This window comes from Mus caroli, unplaced genomic scaffold (assembly GCF_978045245.1).
Source record: "Mus caroli unplaced genomic scaffold, Mus_caroli_1 scaffold_7, whole genome shotgun sequence".
Taxonomy (NCBI): domain Eukaryota; kingdom Metazoa; phylum Chordata; class Mammalia; order Rodentia; family Muridae; genus Mus; species Mus caroli.
The window spans coordinates 19,782,979-19,804,164 of record NW_028227262.1 but is presented as its reverse complement, the minus strand read 5'-3'; the positions used below and the strand labels follow the sequence as shown (position 1 = coordinate 19,804,164).

General features: G+C 41.4%; 1 protein-coding gene across 1 annotated transcript; it reads left to right on the top strand.

Annotated features, from left to right (window-relative positions):
• Positions 1–8,832: 8,832 nt before the first annotated feature.
• LOC115031309 (killer cell lectin-like receptor subfamily B member 1B allele A) lies at positions 8,833–16,115 on the top strand (the record flags this gene model as incomplete). Its single annotated transcript, XM_085840857.1, has 5 exons — positions 8,833–9,007; positions 13,798–13,896; positions 14,256–14,290; positions 14,722–14,853; positions 15,834–16,115. Coding segments are annotated over 5 exons (558 nt in total), but the record flags the coding sequence as incomplete, so codon positions are not given.
• Positions 16,116–21,186: the final 5,071 nt, after the last annotated feature.

Here is a 21,186-nt window from a genome sequence, read left to right as displayed (position 1 = left end):
CCCCTTCTGTTTTAGATCAGTGTTTGAGTTACAACAACATTTCTAGGAAGGCGTAACGTTTCCATACACCCACAGTCAGTTTCTATTATTAAAAACTCACATTATCAGGATACATTTTCCAATTAATGAATACCTAAAATGTCATTAATGTCTATGCTCTAGTTGCATCTCCTTCATTTCACCTACTGTCTCTTGCACTCCTGGATCCTACTGCCTGAGATGGGATACAAGGTCTTGACTCTTCTTTCTCCAGTGACTCCTGTTCTCTCTGACCTTTATTTTAAGCAACTAAATATTTTACAGAGAAACAGCTTTTGAGAGTACTTAAGAATGACTTACTGGTATTTGAGTAAAAACTAAAAAGCAAATGAGCAAAACCTCTTAGCTACATCTTCTCCAGGCCATTCTTATAGGAGGGAGTTGAAGATCTCATCTGTTCAAAATTGCTGGACCTGGAGAAGGTGATCCTCTCATTTATTCATCTATTTGCTGGGCTCATGTTGGATGAGAAGGACAGGGGCTGTCTGTCAGACTTTTTCCTCTTTAAGATTTGAACTAGCTTTCAGCTTTCAGTTGATGGTCAGCTGGGATCCTTGGAGGAAAAGCTATAATTATCTACAGTCCACATGTATAGAGTGGTTCTAGGTGGTCTGACATTAGCTGGCTAGTATGGCAGGCCTCAGTGAGAAAGCATTCAGTCATTCCACTGAAATTTGGCTGGACAGCTATTGTGCGATAAGCAGACTGTTAGGCAGAGGAAAAACAGTATCAGAAAGATAACACAACCTTTGTCTTTGTGCCCCTTGCTTTCGGAGTTCATTTTTGAAAATAATAAAAGGAGGAAATAACATAGAATTATGCTTTTATTTAGAGCCCTCAATTCGCTACCCTGAGTTCCTTTGTCAGTTGAATAAAGAGCACAAAACAACATTTCAGTCTGTGATCCTAGCAGCTGCACAGTTTCCCAGAACTGTTTAGGAAACACAGCCAAGGCCTTAAACAAGTCCAGACCAATGCTCTGGCTGAGGGCCATAGCTAAATGCCTGAAGCCAGTTTGTAATCTTCAGGCTTCTCTTGCCATAGTGACCCTAAACAAAGATGGCCGACCTTTCTCTTGCTTTTCCCAGGAAAGCTCAGAACGCTTTAGTCTTGCTTGTAGATCACCCTAAACTTCAGAGACTTTATTTTCACATCAACCAATCTCAGCTCAGGGCATTTTAGAAATGACCCATGGGAATTTTCTGGCTGTAGCTATTGGCCCGATTCTGACCTTGGCTGACAAGGAAATGAAACATCATGTTCAAGTTTGGTTTCCATTTCTTGGAACTGGTGTAATTCTCAGAACTTTGTGAGTGTCAGGTCAGCACTGTTTTAGAGTATATACTCGGCCAAATAGTGGTGTCATACCCAGAGCTTTGTGAGTGCTAGATCAACACTCTGTCTCAGAGTATATCCCTGGCTCTATAATGGTGGTATTGGCATTTAATCTAGGCTCCTTTACTACAGTCAGCAGCTTCAGAGAAGCAACCCCCACATATTCCAATCTACTCTCATAGACACAGATGTTTCTATTGGACCTATTCTTTCTGATCTATCCACGGTTCCACAGACCCTGAACAGCAAGGAAACAGCCAACTCTCCTAAGACTGGACCAACATCCCCCTACCCATTTTCCTAGGTTTCCCAGAGATACATTACACCAAAGTCAGCAGGAAGTAGCTAAAGAACATGACAACCTTACTCCTGCTCCATGATCACCTCTTTCTAAGTTTTCCTTTTTAAATTGAACCAAAACAGGACAGGGGGTGGGAAGAATTCTTAGCATTTAGTCTAGGCTCTGCCCCTCAGTTACTTGGCAACAGCCAGGTGTGCCTGACTTACTATAAAAGAGGGTGCTCGACCCCTCCTCACTTTCTCCCCTCCTCCTGCTCTCTCCCAATTCCCCTCCCCCTTCTCTCTCTGATTACTCATGGCTGGCCTCTACTTACTCTCTCTTTCATTATTCATTCTCTCTCTCTCTCTCTCTCTCTGCCTTTCTTTCAACTCCCCTCCCCAAGCCCCGAATAAACTCTATTCTATACTATACTGTCGTCCTGTGGCTGGTATTGCAGAGGGGGAAGGTCCCTCAGAGGCAGCCCCTTCCCCAACACCTTACCTCACCTCCACTAAACATACCCCTGCCTTTTCCTATCTTTTTATAAAACACAACTGGTGTCATACCCAGAGTGTTGTGAGTGCTAGATCAGCACTCTATCTCAGAGCTCTATACCTGACCCTCTTTATAGTAGGCATTTTAAGAAAGGTTCTCACTGGGTTGTTGAACAGACCTTGAACTCACTCTGTAGCTAAGGCAAGCCACACCTAAATAATTTTCTTATAGTATATTTGGAAGCAAATCCATTTGAATTTCTGACAATAGGCCTTTGTGATAAAAAGGCATCAAGAGTTATTATTACCCTTTTAAGAGATCCATTGAATTAAAAGCCTGAGAAATTTTCTGGCACAGAGGAGGAGGAGAAGGAAGAAGAGGAGGAAGAGGAGGAGAAGGAGGAGGAGGAAGAGGAGGAGAAGGAGGAGGAGGAGGAGAGGAGGAGGAGGAGGTATAATTGAGGACAAGTTTATGGAAGGAACAATAAACCAATGAAGAAGCATAGAGAATTCTGTTTCAGAGTAATATGGGGTAAAGTTAGTTGGTAAAGGACATTGTGACAACTTTCTGGTGATATAACAAAGCACCTGAGATGGCCAACTTATGAAGAGAAGAGGCTCATTTTTGGTGGTAGTAGTTGCATAAGTTTCAGACTATGGCTGGTTGGCCCAATTGCTTCTGGGCCTGTGTTAAGGTTACACATAAGAATGGGGTTGGGAAGGTTGTAGGGGAGATCAGAACTGCCCACCCTTGTAAAGAAATGAAAGGAAGAGGGCAACAGAATCACATAATCTTCCAAAACTACAGTCCTGGTGTCAATGGGCATCTTTGAAGAGAAGTTATGTCCTCAAAGATTGGCAGATAAGAAGTGGGAATGTTGCTTGTCTAGAGGGTAATTACCTCATTTCAGACTTCCTTTAGCTCTGAATTCCTAGACCATGTCTGTGTTGAACTACCACATCCTACGACTAATGGGGAAAAGACTCTTGGAATACCAAAAGGCTTAGCAGTCAACTAGCCTCCCCAAGCTAACAATGTCATCAGATAGTGTCTGAAGCCTCTAGGAGAGATTGCTGTTCCCTGCCTCTCTCATGTTCCTACCAGTGTATTTTAAACTCACCTTGATTTGTGGCATCCTTTGTTCTGTCAAAGCATAAAATGTCACAGAACTGTTTCCACGTTGGAACATGGAATGTGGAGTAACCTAAATCTATGTTCCTGGGCCATAGTCACTCAAAATGGTTTCCCAGTAAACTACCTCTTCTTCCCTTTAGGGTGAGAGCTGTCGTTTGCACAGTCACCATGACTTAGTTTACTTCCAGTAAGCCCCAGATCTTTAAGTTCCTGCTCTTTCCCAACCAACAGTGTCACAGGCTGCCTAGCAAGACACATAGGCCTCAGGGAGACATTTAGTATTCAAACCTTAGCCAATGTTATTTGGAAACTATTTGATCCCCTTAAAAAACAAAACAACAAAAGACAAACAACACAGAGATTAGCTTTCTACAGAATTTATTATTCTAACAAAGTTACAGGTGATCAAAGGCAAGTCAACTTCTCAGTTTGGTGGCTGACATTCATTCCTTTGATCCATTTAAAATTCTCCTCAGGTAAATGAGAAAAAGCAGAAGAAGAGAAGAACGAGAGACACCCTCCAAGCTTTGTATGCAAGGAACTACCCATTTTATTTCCAGAAGCAGGAAGATTCAATCATGGAAGTTCTCTACAGAATAGGGAAATCCTGTTTTGGGAAATGTGGAGTTCAGCTGCCACAGGAGGAAGTGTGATCACAGGACTATAAGCAGAACTGCAAAGCCTGCAGCATAGGACAGACTTGAAAGACAGCTAATCAGGAAGCTCTCCACTGTGCTAACACGCATTTTGTTAGTCAAATATGGGCAGAGGCGTATCTAGGTGGTTTTTACTGGAAAGTACCGACCTTAAGCAGAAATCAGGAACTAACAGCCGCAAGTATTGGCAGCAGTGTCTGGAACGTTAAGCCAGGGCTGTTTAACCATGTCAGGTGGTCCTACATCAATGACAATTAAGATTGTGTTGGTTATGTCTAGTTGTTTTCATATTTCTTTATAAGGTATTATTATTTGCTACTTTTTGTTTTGTCATAGAAGAAGATAACATAACTGTCAAATAAAATTGCCCTTGTAATGAAATCAGCACCATGGCCATCTTCAGCCCTGTATTAGAGTCATGAATTTGGACCACAGGTTGTTATAGCAGCAGCATATTTTTCTAAGTATATACCTAAAATTTATTCTTTGAAAATGTCATATATAAGACACAATGTAGTGTCTTCCCTCCAACTCTCCTATTTCTGTCTCCTATGCCTTGCCAGTTGCCCATTTTCCTCAGAACTGCACCTCTGAAGACCCTCCTCCTGGCCCCACTGCTGTTGTTAGCTCCTCAGCTAGGGGTGGGACCTCATGTGTCCCTCTCCCATCCAATCCCCAGGTTTTTCCTCAATTACGTTTGATTTCCCCTCCCCCAGACACCTTAGCAGCTTTCTCTATATTTTGATCTCTAAAGGACAAAACTGATCTCCAGTCACTCTCTGCTGACCACATGCAAGTGTTCTGAGCAGACCCCAATGAGGTGCACCTTAAACAAACCTGTGAAGAGTGTCAGAAGTAATTGTACTTCTGGTCTCTGGCTTCGTTCCCATCCTCCTCGACACACCCAAGTTCCCACCTTGGAACCCATTATTCTCTGGGTCCCCCTTAACCAAAATTACAAACATTAGCATTTCCCCATCTGTCTCCACCCAATCCTGGCCCACAATCTCTTACACAACAGTGTAAGTTGTTTGAAGTATCATCTGTAAGGGGCAGGATACTTCTTTAAAACAAACAAATAAACAAACCATAGCTGTTTTAGTTTTAGACTTAGAGAAGTGATTGAGGTAGTGCTGTCCCATCCCTTCCCACTGGCAAAACACGCTTGAGTTTTCTTGAAACTGATTCCTTTTGTCCTAGCTTTCTTGTGCGCGCGCGCGTGTGCACGTGCGCGCGTGCCTGTGTGCGTGTGCGTTTGGTGAGTAGCTTGGTGGGTTTGACAGATTATGGTTATGGTACTGTGGATGTTGTACGTGGTTTTCCTAGGGTAGGGTGTTTTGCCACCCAGAATATCTCAATCTCACTTCCTTCTGTTGGGCGACGGGGAAACGAAAGTTTCTGATCTAACAGCAGAAACAGCCAGCGTGGTTACCCACAGAGTTGCAGTTGAAATGCAGGAAATGTTGCAGAACTCAGCCTTATTTTTCACTTCTTGCAGGTGGGTGGAAGTGCTCAAGCCTCCAAGGTCTCTATAGTCCTTTATGTCCAACTGACCCCAGCACCCATTATAAGCATTTTGTCTAAGCTCTGCCCCCACAGTTACCTGGCAACAGCTAACTCACTATAAAAGGGGCTGCTTGCCCCTCCTCTCTACCTCTTGCTCTTGCCTTCTTGCTCTGCTCTGTCCTCTGGTCCCTCCCCCCCACATTCCCCTTCCCTCTCTCTCCAGGTGCTCATGGCCAGCCCCTACTCCCTACCCCCACCCTCCTACCCCCACCTTTCTCTATTTCTACTACCCTCTCAAGTCCCCTCCCCATGCCCTGAATAAACTATTCCGTACTATACCATCCTGTAGCTGGTCCCTCAGGGGGAAGGGATCCCTTATCAAGGGCCTGCAGAGGCACCCCCTTCCCTAAACCTGACTACTTATTCACCAAACATATTCCTTTTCTCCTTATCTTTTTAGAAGTACAACACCCATTCCTTCCTTCAGGTCCCTACGTACTGGTGCCACAGCCTGTGGGACAGGACTTGGAGGAGGAAGAGGAGATGTTTCTCAGCTCATTTGTGTCCCCCCCCCCCCAGCCAGTTACCTAGAGCTACCCATTACCAATACAGAGAGCCTTGCTTATCCCTTTCACTGCCCAACAAGAGTAGAGAAAGAAGGCATTGACACAAGGAAAATGACTTCATGGAAAAAAACAAAAACAAAAATCCTCAATATGAAAAAAAATAGAGGACTTCTTCCACATAGCATGTTGGGATGGAAGCCCTCTGAGGGTGGGTGTCAGTGGGTAGGAAAAAGGTGAGAAGCAGGTTAGCAGCCATATTGTACGTTTCCTTCCTTGTCTCTGTCCAGAAGATGGAAATGGGCTCAAACACCCTTCAGATTCAGGAGGGGCTTACAAAGGCCACCAGATTTTCTGGGACCCATCAATATAAAGAATGACTTGGCAGTCAACATGATAATCCCCTAGAACAGTTCAAAGATTGGGAAGGACACTTCTTCAGAACATTGCCAAGAACAACTCTACAAACCAATGACACTGGTAAACTGTCAGCCTGTCTCCATCCTCTGACTCTTTTCCTTCGTGGGGGACCAGCCAAACTTCATTGTCACACAGAAGCTAGGGTCAGAGACAGGCAATTCAACCTATGTGCCAGGAAAAGGAATCAACAAAGGGATCCGATGACCTCAAGCTCATATTGGGATCCTAACATGGCTTTAGGCTTAAGCAGGGGAAGAATTAAGGAAGCAGATGGTTCTCTCGAGCAAGAGGACTCTCCAAACCACCTGGAAGAACAGGAACTGAGCTAATGATCAACTATAGCACTGTCCGACCGAGAGGGCTTAGTCAGGAAGCCCTCTGGCCCTGCACTAATACTTCCTCTGCTGAAACCCTAGCTGATGTCCGTTGTCTAGAAGATCGGATTAATTTCTGTGTTCCTCACACAGGCATTTTGTATTTTGACTAAACTCCATATTTCCATCACGAGTCTTGTTTGGAGCATGTTAGAACCTCAGGGCTCAGTTACAGCATGTGCTCCAGGCCTCCTGTTACAAGATGCGTCATGAATTCCAATGCTAGAGTCCCAGACCACACTACATGTGCTTGCCCATGGCTAAAGGTAATAGTGGTTTCCATGAGTGCTGACTAAACAAGTGGGGAATTCCAGAAACTGGGCACAGTCAGAACAGACTCTTAAGAGATTTCCCTGCGGAGAAGAACAAAGCAAAAGTCATCACACCCACCTCTTAAAACACCTTCGTATGGTTGGTTTTTGGCTCTCAATTTAACACAATCTGGAATCACTTGCAAAGGGAGTTTCCATGAAGGATTATCTAGATTAGGATGGTATGTGGGTGCATCTGAGGAAAACTAACGTGGGGAAAAAAAAATCCTCCCACTGGAGATGAAACCATTCTTTGAGCAGGGGATTTTGGACTGTCAGAGAGTGAAGACATTGCACTAAGCTTCATTATTCTTTCTTTCCACAGTGGATGGATTGTGACCAATTGCTTCAAAGGTCTGCTGCCTTCACTTCCCTCCAGTGATGCACTGTGATGGTTTGAACGAGAAATGTCCCTCCTAGGCTCCTGTATATGAACACTTGGTCCCCAGTTGGTGGTGATGTTTAGGGGCGGTTGGGAAACCTTTAGGAGGTGTGACCTTGCTACACTTAGTACACAGCTGGTGGTGGGTTGGGCTTGAAGAGTTTTTAGCCAATGAAGGAGAAGACCAAACAAATCAGGTAAGGAGACACACTAATGCACACATATCTCCAAAACAGTATGGGACATGAAAATCCCTAAGACTATCAAATCATTGGGCCTGTAAAAGTGATACTATATGTTCTTCAAGGAAAATATGGGTGCCCTCCTCAATATCAGATTGAAAACTGTGCCAGTGTAAGAAAAGGGGGAGGGGGAGGCAAGATGCACAGTAAAAACCCCACTGCTTCTTATACTAAGAGTTATCTGCTCTATAGACAATTACAGACCTAAGCAAAAGTCCTGAAAGGAAGGTATCTGAGATGACTCACTGGGCTTTGCCGGGGCTACTGACCTGGGTACATTCCCGGGCCTCACATTTGACTGACACCGAAAAGTTGATCTCTAACCTTTATATGTACACATACACTCACACACACACACACACACACACACACACAGACACACACACACACACACACAGACAGAGAGAGAGAGAGAGAGAGAGAGAAATTATCAACATGTGTACGTTGAGAACTGGAGGGACTCACATTTGACTGACACCGAAAAGTTGATCTCTAACCTTTATATGTACACATACACTCACACACACACACACACACACAGAGAGAGAGAGAGAGAGAGAGAGAGAGAGGAGAGAGAGAGAGAGAAATTATCAACATGTGTACGTTGAGAACTGGAGGGACTACTCACCTTGAGAATGGAGAATCAGATGCACAGTGCTGGGAGCAAGAGAGCTGCCTTACTAGTCCATGCAGTGACTAGCCTGAAAGCCACTGCCTTTTCAATTGTGCCACACATTCAGATATTAACTACATGCAGCTTAAAGCTCAAAAGAAGGGTCTCAACTCTCCCAGTTCTCTACACTTCCTCCCTGCTAACCCCCCTGCCCCAGCAAAGAACACCAAGAGGGCCGCTCAGCAGTTTAAGAATGCTTGCTGCCCTTTTACCTGAAAAATTTAAGTAGTTCAGGCAGCTCACAACCATCTGCTAACTCGAATTCCGTAGCATTCAGTGCCCTCTGCTGAGCACTGGCGCACCTGCAGGCTTGCAAACAGGAAGCTCCTCCCATCCTCTTCCCCTCCCTTCCCTCACACAGGAATGTAAATAAAAAATATAACTTTAAAAGAACCCGAAGTGTCATCATCACGGTGTCATAAATAACACCGTGCAGAGCCCTGCGGATTGTAGTGCTGCTCCCGGCTCCCTCAAAGCAAATTCTTTCATATGAAACAACAAAGTCTCATCCAACCGCATCGCTAATAACTAAAACGAAACACAAAACAAGTAAGGATGGCATTGGTTGGAACCCGTGGGCGTCCCTGCTCCTCAAATAACTCTGAAACTCTCCCCTCAGGTATTCCCACTGTACCGAATGTGGAGATCTAAACTAGTCATCCCTAGTCAAGTGGCGCCGGCTCCATCTCTGAGTTCTACAGGGCAGGAGCCCGGGCCTGGCAGGGCCGGGAGAGGTGGGGTGGGGCGGCACACGGGTGCCTGTCACAAGTCACATCCCGTGAAGTGTGTATGTTAAGCCTCCAATTAAAACAGGAAGAGAAGAAATAATCTATCAAAAATCTAACAGACTTCCCATCCCTCAGGAAAACAGCTCCGTCTCCAATGGACATAAATTCTAATTAATAAACCCAGCTGCCAATCTCAAGTTGGCTTCTTAAGTTTGACCACTTGCTGCCTATAATCCATCATCTGCAGAGGATGCTGTCAAAGTGAACAAAGTTACTGCTGTCTCAGAAGGAAAAGTTCATTTCCCCAGGACGTCTAAATGTACAGTTGAGACCCAAGTGCTGTACATGAGACTGCACCTGCTAACGTTACTCATCTGCTTCCCTAATAAGCTTGGTGCTAGAACATATTTGCATATGTATTTATTATGTTTATTTTAAACATGCGAGAATTTGTGCTAGGTTTTTCAAATGGTCAGAGGATGATCAGTATTTAATTTTTAATTTATTTTCATAAAACTTGAATGCCTTGCTGGACCGTGGTGTTATGCATCTTTAATTTTGTCACTCAGCTGTCAGAGGCAGGGGGAACTCTGAGAGTGACACCAGCTAGCGCTACAGAGTGAGCTCCACATCAGCCTGGGCTATGCCATGAGACCTGCCTCATTAACAAACAAGGCAGCAAGCACCCTAATTTAAATGTCCTGCTTCCGAACATTAAGACAAGGTGTGACATCCTTTCCCACCTCCTGTTTGTATCTTCTGCTTGTTGCTTGGCTTGTATCGTCCATAGTCATAAATCAAGCCAAAGATAAAATAAGTTTATAATTATAAGGTGCATTAACAGCTCGGTGAGCCCACACACATTTCTTATTTGTTACCTCCCAGATACTCTTTCTTTTGCAAACATTTATAAGCTACTTTCTATTGAAAAGTGGGTCAGGAAAACTAGTGATGTAAAGTGATGAATTTCATTTAACAGTTAATTACAATGAATTGATATACAAAAGCTATCTCATAACTTATATGATTGTAAATCAATGCCTAAATAATTTCTTTCATGCATATACAACATTTAGTTTATATGATATTTTTCACAGATAGACATTCTATGTCCCCAAAGCTTTAAAGAGGTTTGTGAGAAAATGCTACTATACTGTGACAATTCACAGTTGATATGTGGAGAAAAAAACAAAAAAACAAAAACAAAAACAAAAACAAAAAAAACAAAAAAACCAAAAGAAAGAAAGAAACAAGCAAACAAACAAACAAGCAAACAAAAAACCAGACTACTTAGCATTTCAGGCTTTAATTCTAGCGAAGTGATGAGATAAATCATTATGCAAGTTACATCAGCTAAAGCACACATAGACTCAGCAAAAACATCAGAGGTGTAAAAAATTCGGTGGCTAAACAAGTCAAACCAACTTTTCAAATCATGTATCAAGCAGCAATCCCTCTATCTAGTTTCTATCACACTGGGGCCGTGAGAACCATCAAGAGACTGTTGAAAGAGGTTCTCACCTGGACACCGCTTATCAAAAATCCCATTTCCAGAATCACTGCAGCTGCGGGATTCTGTAAGAAAATAGCCATGTTAAGAGCAATAGAAATAGAACTATTTGCAGAGAGACACTCACAAAGTCTATTTGTACCCACCTCTCTGCCCATCTTGCATTAGCGTCTGTGTCTGCATGACTTAGAGGTCATAGTGAACTTGCTATCTCTGACTGCTGATGCTCATGCATATAGTTCAAGTATGATGCATGGCTGTGCGGTTCAGGTGACAGATAAAAGACTCAAGATTTAGAGAGGGTTGGAAATACCGTTTCAAATTTGTGTACATGGCAGACAGAGTCACTAGCAAACTGGAAAATATCAGAGATGGGCAAATGTGTGATTCAAAACCAGAAAATCAACAGAGTTGTTAAAGAAGGGGACTGTATTTCTGTATTCTTATAGATTTAAGTGCAAAATCACGGCCCACAGAACCCAAACAGTGGACTCCACTCTTGCTTGATGAACTACTGCATCCCTGCGGGTATGGTTAGAGTATGATGTAAAGTTACTTTCACAAGTATGTTGTTGTTTTTCAGATAAAGATCAGTTGATTACTTTCTTCGCATTTGTTATGAAATACTAGTCTTCCATTATGTTGATATACCTGGAACACCTTCATCTTGCTAGCATCGAATGCCAGGAGATCTGCTTGCCTAAGCTTTCAGCTGACATTGGGTTTCAAGGTGAGAGACAAAATATGTTTTACTCTAGAATCTGAAACACAGATATCTATTTTCACATGTTTTCGCACTAGACTGGGAGTCCCAGCTCATTGTGAAGAAGAGAAAGACTTCATGGCTTCATATAAGAACAACAACAACAACAAAAAAGAGTTATACAGACTGGAAGAGAATGAACTAAAGAACTGCTGTTTTAATTATGAGATTGTTGGAAGGAAGAGAGTGTTAACTTATTTATTCTTTTATTAAGTAGTTTCTTGTAGCAGATGACTTGACTGTCCAGGTAGACCACCTTAAAATCAATATAAAGATTTCTCAAAACTAGAAAGGGAGAACTCCAATGTGCAGGGATCAAGGCTAACATTAAGAAGTGAATTGTTTTTTGCATATTAACCATGGATAATTAGAATTTAATATTTATAAGTGTAGTTTACAATAGCGCCAAACATTAAAAATATTTAGACATAAATATATATTATTTATATGTGGTAAACTACAAACTCCTGAAGAGATGTGAAATGATACTAATTTTGTCTATGGTCTAGAATCTTAAATAAACCTCTTAAATCATTTAAAAGACTCTGAAACACTGGTTTTAAATATGTAGAAATAGAATAATCACCATAATTTTTATAAAGAAGAAAAAATTTGGGGGATTCATAAAGAAATCTTTAACATCCTAATCAAGAGTATTCAATACAGTAGGACAGTACAGAACACGCTGACATGTGAATCGTAGGCATACTCTCACCCCAGCACTAGTGAGGTACAGACATGAGGATAAGCTCTTGTTCAAGGTAAACATCTACATACATAGTTCACGGCTAACTTGGGTTACATAGTTCCTGTTTTAAAGAAAAAAAATAAAAACAAAAACAAAAAACAAAAAAGGAGAAACATATAAATAGACAGAATAGAAAATGTTTTCCCCAATAGAACCTCATCAATATCATTGCTTCTTTTGTAAAGTAAAACACAACAGCAAAATGTGTGTGTATATACACACACAGAGACATGTGTAAATGATAAATAGTGCCAAAAATTTAAATTTCAATGTATAACATTTTTAAGGAGCTCTTAAAATTTCTTTAAACAAAAAATAACTTTTAACAGAAAATTAACTATAAAAATACAGAATTATAAAAAATCTCAGAAGCAAATAGCAGTGATGATTTATATAAACTTGATCTGGTAAACAGGTTTCATATATATGCCTAAAACTCAATCTGTGAAAGAGAAAAAGGAAAAGAAAAGTTGAATCACAAAACCACGGCTGTACAAGACAGTATAAAGAGACTAAAAACACATTTTGCAACCAGTTAGTACATATTGCCAAAACAAAAATAATAAAACGTGTGTTCCAATGTTGAAACAACTCCAGGCACTACATGATAGGGAAAGACAGAGTCCAAAGAAAATCTGAGCCAACACTCCAAATAGTTCCACCAAAGGAGATGTAGTAGGACAATTAGCACGTACACATGTCCAGCATCGCCTGTCACTGAGGAAATGCAAATAAAATCAGCACTTTGATGTCAGCAGATGCCTATTAGAATGCTAATATTAAAGGAGTTCTCGAAATCAAGTCATGATGGATTGGGGATCATCACTCATGGCTGGAGTACAGAGATGAAGAGCCACTCTGAAAGTTAGTTTAACACTTTTGTATAAAGCTAGACAGTCTGGGGTATGATCCTGGACCTAAGCCTTATGAAATTCGCCAAGTTAATGTTTATAGAAGATTAAAAAAGCAGTTTTCCTCAAACACAGAAGGTAGAGTAACTTAATGGTCAATATTCCCGATAAATGCTATCTGGCTGTGATCTAGTTGTTAAAGCAACAATTTATGCTGATGATTGGCGCCCTCTAGGGGTTATGTGAGATTGACAACTCACCTTTCCGGTGTTCTTCCAAAATTCTACAACCTAAGTATAATTGTGAGAAAAATATCTGGCTATTTCAACTTGGGAATATGCACATGAAAGCTAAAAAACCCAATCTACTCTGTGAATTGTGATGTTAGGATGGAATTGCCAGCATAAGACTATTTGATGATGGCAAATAAACAACGTCGATCTCTCCATCTCTTAGACTCAGTAAATCCATTTTTTCAAGACAATTAAGTTTATGTTAGCCTCAGATACTCTTGACTGGGGACTTTGTTGTTGATGGTTTTCTTGAGGCAAAGTTTCACTCTGCTATCTTAGGCTGGCCATAAACACATGACAAAGCTCCTGCCTGAACCTCCTGAATGCTGGATTTATAGATGGGAGCCACCACGCCCACCTCATGACTTAACAGATCATAGGTTCCTTTCCTGTCTTAAGGTGGTGTGCACTCTCAGGATTTTCTGCAGTTATGACACATTTACAAGTATATTTAAAATGTTTAAATGTTACAGGAGAACATTGAATCATTACAGATTACCCAAAGTGTCCAAGGTGGCACTGGACAGCTCTGAGACCTGTCAGCATTGGAGTGGTTTTCTTGGTGGCCACAGCAATAGGACTAGCCACCCACAGCGAGTACTGTGAAAGCTACTTGCTCAGATGCAGAGACCAAAGTATTTCCCGGGGAGCTTCCTTGGCTCTCTTCCACAGTTACAGGGTTGCTTTGTGTGTTACCCCACATGGGTTCCCATCACAATTTTACTTCTGTTGACATGAAATGGCTCCATTGTGATCACTCATGGTACCTATGTATATGTCGTTTTCAAAGTCTACCCTGCCTTGATTTTAACTAATCAGTAATCATGTGAATTTGGTCATAACTCTTCTAGAAGATCAAGTTATAGATTTTAATGAGAGAACTCAGGTTTTAGTATATTACAAAGTTTGATGGTTTGAAATTTGAGACAAAACTTATCAGCTGGTTGAAAAGTTAGGTCCAAATTAAGTGTAAGATCTATTGCTGAAGTCGAAAGCACACAAATAAAAACATACAAATGTTGCTTCCATTTGCAGATATCCCTTGTTAGGAATTGTGATAAATGACTGGTTTACAGTATGTTTAAGTCTCAAGTGAACCCTAAGAGTTTGTGAAGCGCTTTTCTTCTGGCGCATGTGAGGACACTGAGCAGTTTAACGATCCTATGACTAGCGTAAGCTCACATACAATTCTGATCCACCACATTAGATGATTTTAATAGATATAACTGGCTGTCTTAATCTTTAATACAGGTAAAGAAAAGTGCTCTTAACTACTGAACTGTCGTCTCTGCAGCCCCCTCCCTTTTTCTTTAAGAGCTTAAAACTTAATGCAATAATTGCTTTTGGTCTTAAAATTTCTTTCTCATTTCTATTCCTTTCCATATTGCTTTTCTTTTTTCCTTCTAGGAACATCCTGACCTGATGATTGGTTGCAAAACCAAGGGAAATGCTACAAGTTTGACATAAGCTTTAAGTCGTGGATTGATAGTGAAATATCCTGCGCAGTCAAGAAATCACATCTCTTTGTGATCAAAGACAAGGGAGAATTGGTAAGAGCTAATGTCATGAAACATGCTCCCTTCAAAACAGGAAGATGTGGGTGCACTTCATGATGATGTAATTATTCTGCCGTTAATTACTGTCATTTGTTGAATGCCTATCACGTGCTAGGCACCATGCAATGCAATTCACAACTATAATCTCAATTAGCTCTAAGATTAAACTTGTGAGACAGAATTTTGCCATAGCCACACGGCATATTACACAATTTCCCCTGGGCTCTAAGTTGGTTATGTAACTGTATTGGTAAGTGGCGAAGCAGGTTCTTAGGATAATTTACTATCAATAATGTCCTCCATCGAGGATGAGAGGAGTTCTGAGTGACCCAGCAAATCATTCCCAATTTAGCCAGATATGGAACTGTTCACCTACAATCCCAGCATTTGGGAAACTGGCAAAGGTTTGAGGTAGGTAAGTTTTAGGCTAGCATAGGATATACAGTGTCTCTAAAACTTGTAATGAAATAAATAAAACATAAAATATTGCCGGTTCCTGGCAACATGTCTAGAACCTTGGTCATCAGGAAGATGGTTTTTAGTTAGAAAAGTTGTAGAATTTAGGGTCAGCTGCCTTGTCATTTATTTAAAGTCTGCATTATCTATCACCTTTAGGTTCTCTCCCCCACTCCCCTATTTCTCTCTCTCTCTCTCTCTCTCTCTCTCTCTCTCTCTCTCTCTCTCTCTCTCTCTCTCTCTCTCTCTCTGTCTCTCTCTGTACCTTTTTGTAGACTGCTATTTGTATCAACCTCAATTCCATCAAAGATGTACAGGAGAGTCACACAGTTGAAAAAAAATCACACAATACGGATTTCTTTTCCTAAATATACAGAAGAATTCTTACAACTTTCCTGGCTGGAAAGATGAGCACCACTTTTTTTTTTTTTTTTTTTTTTTTTTAGGTTTGGACAAAAAGAAATCAGAAGTGTTTTCATAGCTGATGCTCAGCTGCTTTCCTGGGTCTTCCTTCTCAGGATTTCATCCAGAGTAAAATTCATGATGGAGCGTACTTTTGGATTGGGTTGAACATTACAGACCCACAGGAAGCATGGGCCTGGCTTGACTGCACACCTTTATGCCCACAGTTGTGAGTGCGTGGTATTTGTACATGACTAGGGAAATGTAAGACCTCCAGAGACCACCCCCTACTGGTAGCTCTGGGGAACTTCAAGTGGTCAGATGACTGCAGGACGGAAGAGTTTGATACCTGCTAATAAGTGAAGGTTCATAAAATCTGTCTTAGAGAACTACAGGATCCTAAAATAAGGTATGGCCTCATTTAGAATTTCAAACCTGTCTGTGAGTTGCTTTTTTGATCAGGTGACCTAATAGTGCGAGAAAAGTAAGACCTGGCTTTTAAATTTCTTTGTTCAGGCAGCTTCTGCTAAGTCAATGAATCTACAGTTGCTGTCAATACCATCAGAGATCTGAGAAGGAAGTATAATCCAAATGATTTATGTATCAATTAAAATGACAGGGTTGTTGCCCTGGGCTCTCATTAGGCAGCATTAGGAAGAGTGGGTGTAGGTTTTCAGCTAGCATACAGGACAACATTGGCCTTTTGCTTCCAGACCCAAGTCTGAGAGTAGGAACCTAGGGGACTGACTTGACTTTACCAAGTACAACAGTGAACTCAGCAGTGTCTACAATTTGTTCATGGTCCCGGTGGCAGGTTAGGCATGAGGTGGTATTTCCCAGTGCTTATCATTACCACAGTCCAGATGGAGTAGTCATGACCCATCTGTCTTCCTCGGAGACCTCAGGGTTGCTTCTAGGAACTGGGATTTCTGTCTGTCAAGGTGTTTTCTATTAAAAATTTAAATGTCATATTCGGCAGATCTCTAAGTTTTGAGGTCTGTCTATTAAGTAATTTTAAATGAACTTTGTCTTTGGTTTCTTGTTCTAGGGTTAACATTGGAAATATATTCAGGAAGCTAAAGAAAGCATGGACCTATAACTGAATTACATTTGTAAGGAATTTGATAAGATCTAAGCTGACTACTAATCTGCATGCCTTAATTATCTTTAACAGTTTACAAGTTAATAGCCTTTATACTATTAGAATCCTACAATTATATCCCTGTTAAGTTTAACTTTAAAATGTTATAACTCTTGAATTGAAGTATTGGGTTTTTTGTTATCCAAATAAAACGTTAAATCATAAATACAGTCTATTTAGAGACTGGCAACTTTACTTTCCTGGTCTTTTCATAGTGTGCTATTGCAGAACGTCATAGTTTTTTATATTATTGTTTATCATAATACCTAAAACTTAATAAAGGAAGCAAGACATGTTTCTTCCTCCTCCTCTTCCTCTGCTTCCTCCTCCTCTTCTTCCATCACCTGATTTCTTTGTGTATACTTGGCTGCTCTGGAACTCACTTTGTAGACTATACTGGCCTTGAACTCACAGAGTTCCTCCTGCATCTACCTTCCAAGTGCTGGGATTATAGCCATGTGCCACTGCCACTGCCATCGCCACTAACCAGTTAGACATACATTGTTTTTTTTGTTGTTGTTTTTTTTTTTTTTTTTTTTTTTGGCTTTTCGAGACAGGGTTTCTCTGTGTAGTCATGGCCGTCCTGGAACTCACTCTGTAGCCCAGGCTGGCCTCGAACTCAGAAATCCGCCTGCCTCTGCCTCCCGAGTGCTGGGATTAAAGGCGTGCGCCACCACGCCCGGCCTAAATCAGTCTCTGTTAGTCTGAATAGACCTTAGGTATAGAGGGACATTCTATAGGCTCTTTGTCAAACTGCTCAAGTCATTCATTGTCTTGCTGCATCATAAAACAGACATATCTCAGTTTCTCGTGTTTAGTAGTCATGGCCCTAACTTAGTCAGCCAGTGACTATGCTGGGTGTTTGAGATTCCAGTGTAGCCTTGAGCCTTTCTCAGGGTGAGCCTTTAAGCATAAAAAAAAAAAAAAAAACAAACAAACAAAAAAAACAAAAAAAAAAAAACCATGTTTGCAGTTGACATATTTCAGTTAACAGAAACAGTCAGAAGCAGAAATACAGGAGTTAAAAAGCAAGCCTAGCACATTTGAATATTTGCCCAGAACTATAGACATTGATGGATTAGGTCTGTGTTTTACCATTACCTATGCAGCCTTGTAATTATCAACCCTGGGTCGTAAGTTTTAAGTCAACTTTTGCTACATATTCTATAGATTTTTAACCATATTCAACAATATAAATCCTGAGGTGCAGAAAGTTCAAATCTTACCAATCTTGAGATATGGTTTATTTCTTAGGAAAAGGTTTGAACAGTTAAATGAAACTAATGTTCGGATTTTTTATTTTTATTTTTTGCTACTTTTTTTTTTCCTACCACAAAGTCAGGTAGTTCACCTAGCATTAGGACAGAAACTTTCTTTTTTTTTTTAACTCCAGAGCCAGCTTTTCAACAGAGTAGAACAGTATAAAACAATATTTATGGTAATGCGAAAATATTTCAACATTACCCATACCCCAAAGATATTCGAATCTTTGCTAAACTGAATCCAGTGACCAGAATGCTCAAAAATGAGGACTTTTGAGCCAGGGCTGCCAAAGCAACTATAGCAAGGGGCAGCGTTGGAATTTGGCCTGACTCCGGGGAGTACACAAGAAGTCCACACAGGATAGCATGCTGGGGTATGCCCACATTGTCCCAGCTGGACATCGTGGGAGTGGCAGCAGCTAAAGCTTGATATGGCTTTGATTTCTACATGAACCTGGCACGGAAACACACACAAGAGATGGAGAGAGGGAAAATAAAACCAACCCCTAGAACTCTCCCCAGGTGGAATGCATGCAGACAACCAAAACACAAGACACAGGGCAAAGTAACAACAGAGACCAACAGAGACAGTCGGGGGCATTCAGAGGTTCGCCAGTTTGACCAAAGACATTTTCTTAATAAACAGGAGGCCATTTCCAGTTGCTACCCTGCACAGCCCAGACACCAGGCTTCCTAATTCCCTAGTTCAACTACACAGCAGGACATTACCTAGTCCCATCTTTGCTCAGCATGCCTAACTTTCTGCTCCGGGTTTCTCCAAACCCTGGGCTTAGCCTTGGTGTCGTGGGATGCCCTTATGGTTTCTCTGCTCTGTTGGGCAGCCTAGGCATTGGAACTCTGCCAGACACTGGGTGCTCAGGTGCTGGGCTTCTCTGATCTCTTTCTCAGTACCATCAAGGCATTCTCAGGGTCCCAAGGCAGGTCAGAAAAAGGACTTGTGGCTCTGGCTGAACTCCTAATTAACCAGAAATAGACAATGGGTGATGGCCTGTCTCCGTTTGCCTTGAACAGAGGAATTCCTTGGGTGACTCTTCAATGCCCAGCTCAGGATCCCACAGAACCAAAAGGTGATTGCTGTTTCCTTCTTTTATGATGTGGCCCTTCACTGAGGAAGTCCAGTGAACTGAAGACGTGTCTTGGGGCCTTGGTCCAAGATATGTACACCCTAAAGTGCAGCTACTCAGTTCCAGAGGAGGAGAGGTTTGTGTCTAACTATCTGTAGAGGAAGGGGCTACTGCAGGAACTGTGGCCTGATCACCAGGCAGCTCAGGATGCTAGTGACAGAATCCCCACTTACTCATTCTTCTGTGAAAGAATTGCTTTGTGCTACAGGAGATGCAAGCCACACTGTTTCTCAGCCTGGGCATTGTACCTCATGCATATAATCACTTGGTAGGGAGGTTGAGGCAGGAGGAGGGCACTGACTCCCCCCCCCCCAAAGCAGCTGTAATATCTTTCATGTCTACTCCACTCAGCATATTGTGTTATTGTTATTTAAGAAAATATAGTTGCTTTTGACTCAGGTGTTTTGTCAAGTTCCTATATAGTTTTTTCTTATTTCCTGCATGATAAGACTGATAGAACATTTTCTTACTGTTTTCTCTTGTCTCTGGTTTTGGACATAGACACTTCTAAAATACTTAGACTTGCTTGAGTGTTGGGAGTGTGAGGGCAATCTAGAGTTGTCCATATACAGCCCCTTTCAACCATATATACCTGAGGTTTTAGTAATAAGGTAAATTTTGGTGGGCCCCTAATAGCTTCAGGGTAAAGGCTACCATGTGATTAGAGCAGTGGCCCTTTAAATCTTACCCTTCTCTTCCAGGGAGGGAAGAGGAGTGGAAACGGACTTAACTACTGAAAAAGATCTAGTCAACTTTGTTCCCACAAGAATTCTTCATAAACTTTCTAAACAATGTGGCTCAGGGAGCTTCAAGGTGAATAGGTGTGTGTGTGTGTGTGTGTGTGTGTGTGTGTGTGTGTACATGTGTGTATGTGTGTGTGAGAGTGTGTGTATACAGAGCAGTACACCCAACTCCAAAGAGACTGGCCAGAGCTTGTTTTATACACATTTTCATTTCATTTCTATTATTTTCAAATATTCTTCATAATAAATTGATAATATGTATGTAAACTGTTTCCCTTAAGTTCTAGGAGTTAATTTTCTAGCAAACTACCACACTTAATAAGGGGAGTATAGAAAGCCCTTGTTTGTAGTCAGTTGGTTAGGACTATGTATCTTAATTAGGGTTTCTATTGCTGTGATTAAAAAAACCATGACCAAAAGTAACTTTTTGGAGGAAAGGGTTTATTTCATCTTATGTTTCCAGGTAACAGTTACTGAGGGAAATTAAGAAAGGAGCTCAGGGTAGAAATAGACAGGAGTCTATGGAGGGGTACAGCTTACTGGCCTGCTCCTCATGGCTTCCTCAGCCTGCCTTCTAATAATACCAGGACTCATTAGTCCCATGGTGGCACTGCATTCCTTGAGCTGAGCCCTCCCATGACAAGTATCAATTAAGACAATGCACCATATGCTTTCCCAAAGGTCAGTCTAATAAGAGCATTCTCTCAAAGGAGATTCCCTCTTCCAAAATGACTAGCTTGTGCCAAGCTGACATAAAACTAACTTATGGCTAGCATCTCAAGTGGGCACAGATTTTTTTGGCAATTAACCTTAAGATTCTTGTGTGTAAAGTTTAATACCAGCCATAGGCAATTATTAACTTAATTGGGTCATTAGATATCCAGTCAGTGACCAGAGTTGGGGAATTGGTTTCTGGTGTTGGAAAGAAATCCACTCATCAATAATTTTGGGGCTCATAGGATAGATCTGGTTCATGGAAATGTAGCTTGGGAAGAGAACAGATGAGAGGATGGAGGAGAAGGAAGTGCTGGCTCCTGGGTAGAACTACTGGTCGACCTCATCCTGAGACTTGTGGCTCACTGGGGCACATAGGAAATGAAAATTAATAAAAAACTAAACAGATTTTTACTATTGTTATCCCAAATAGTGAATGTTTTGAAAATGTTGGGACAGTTCTT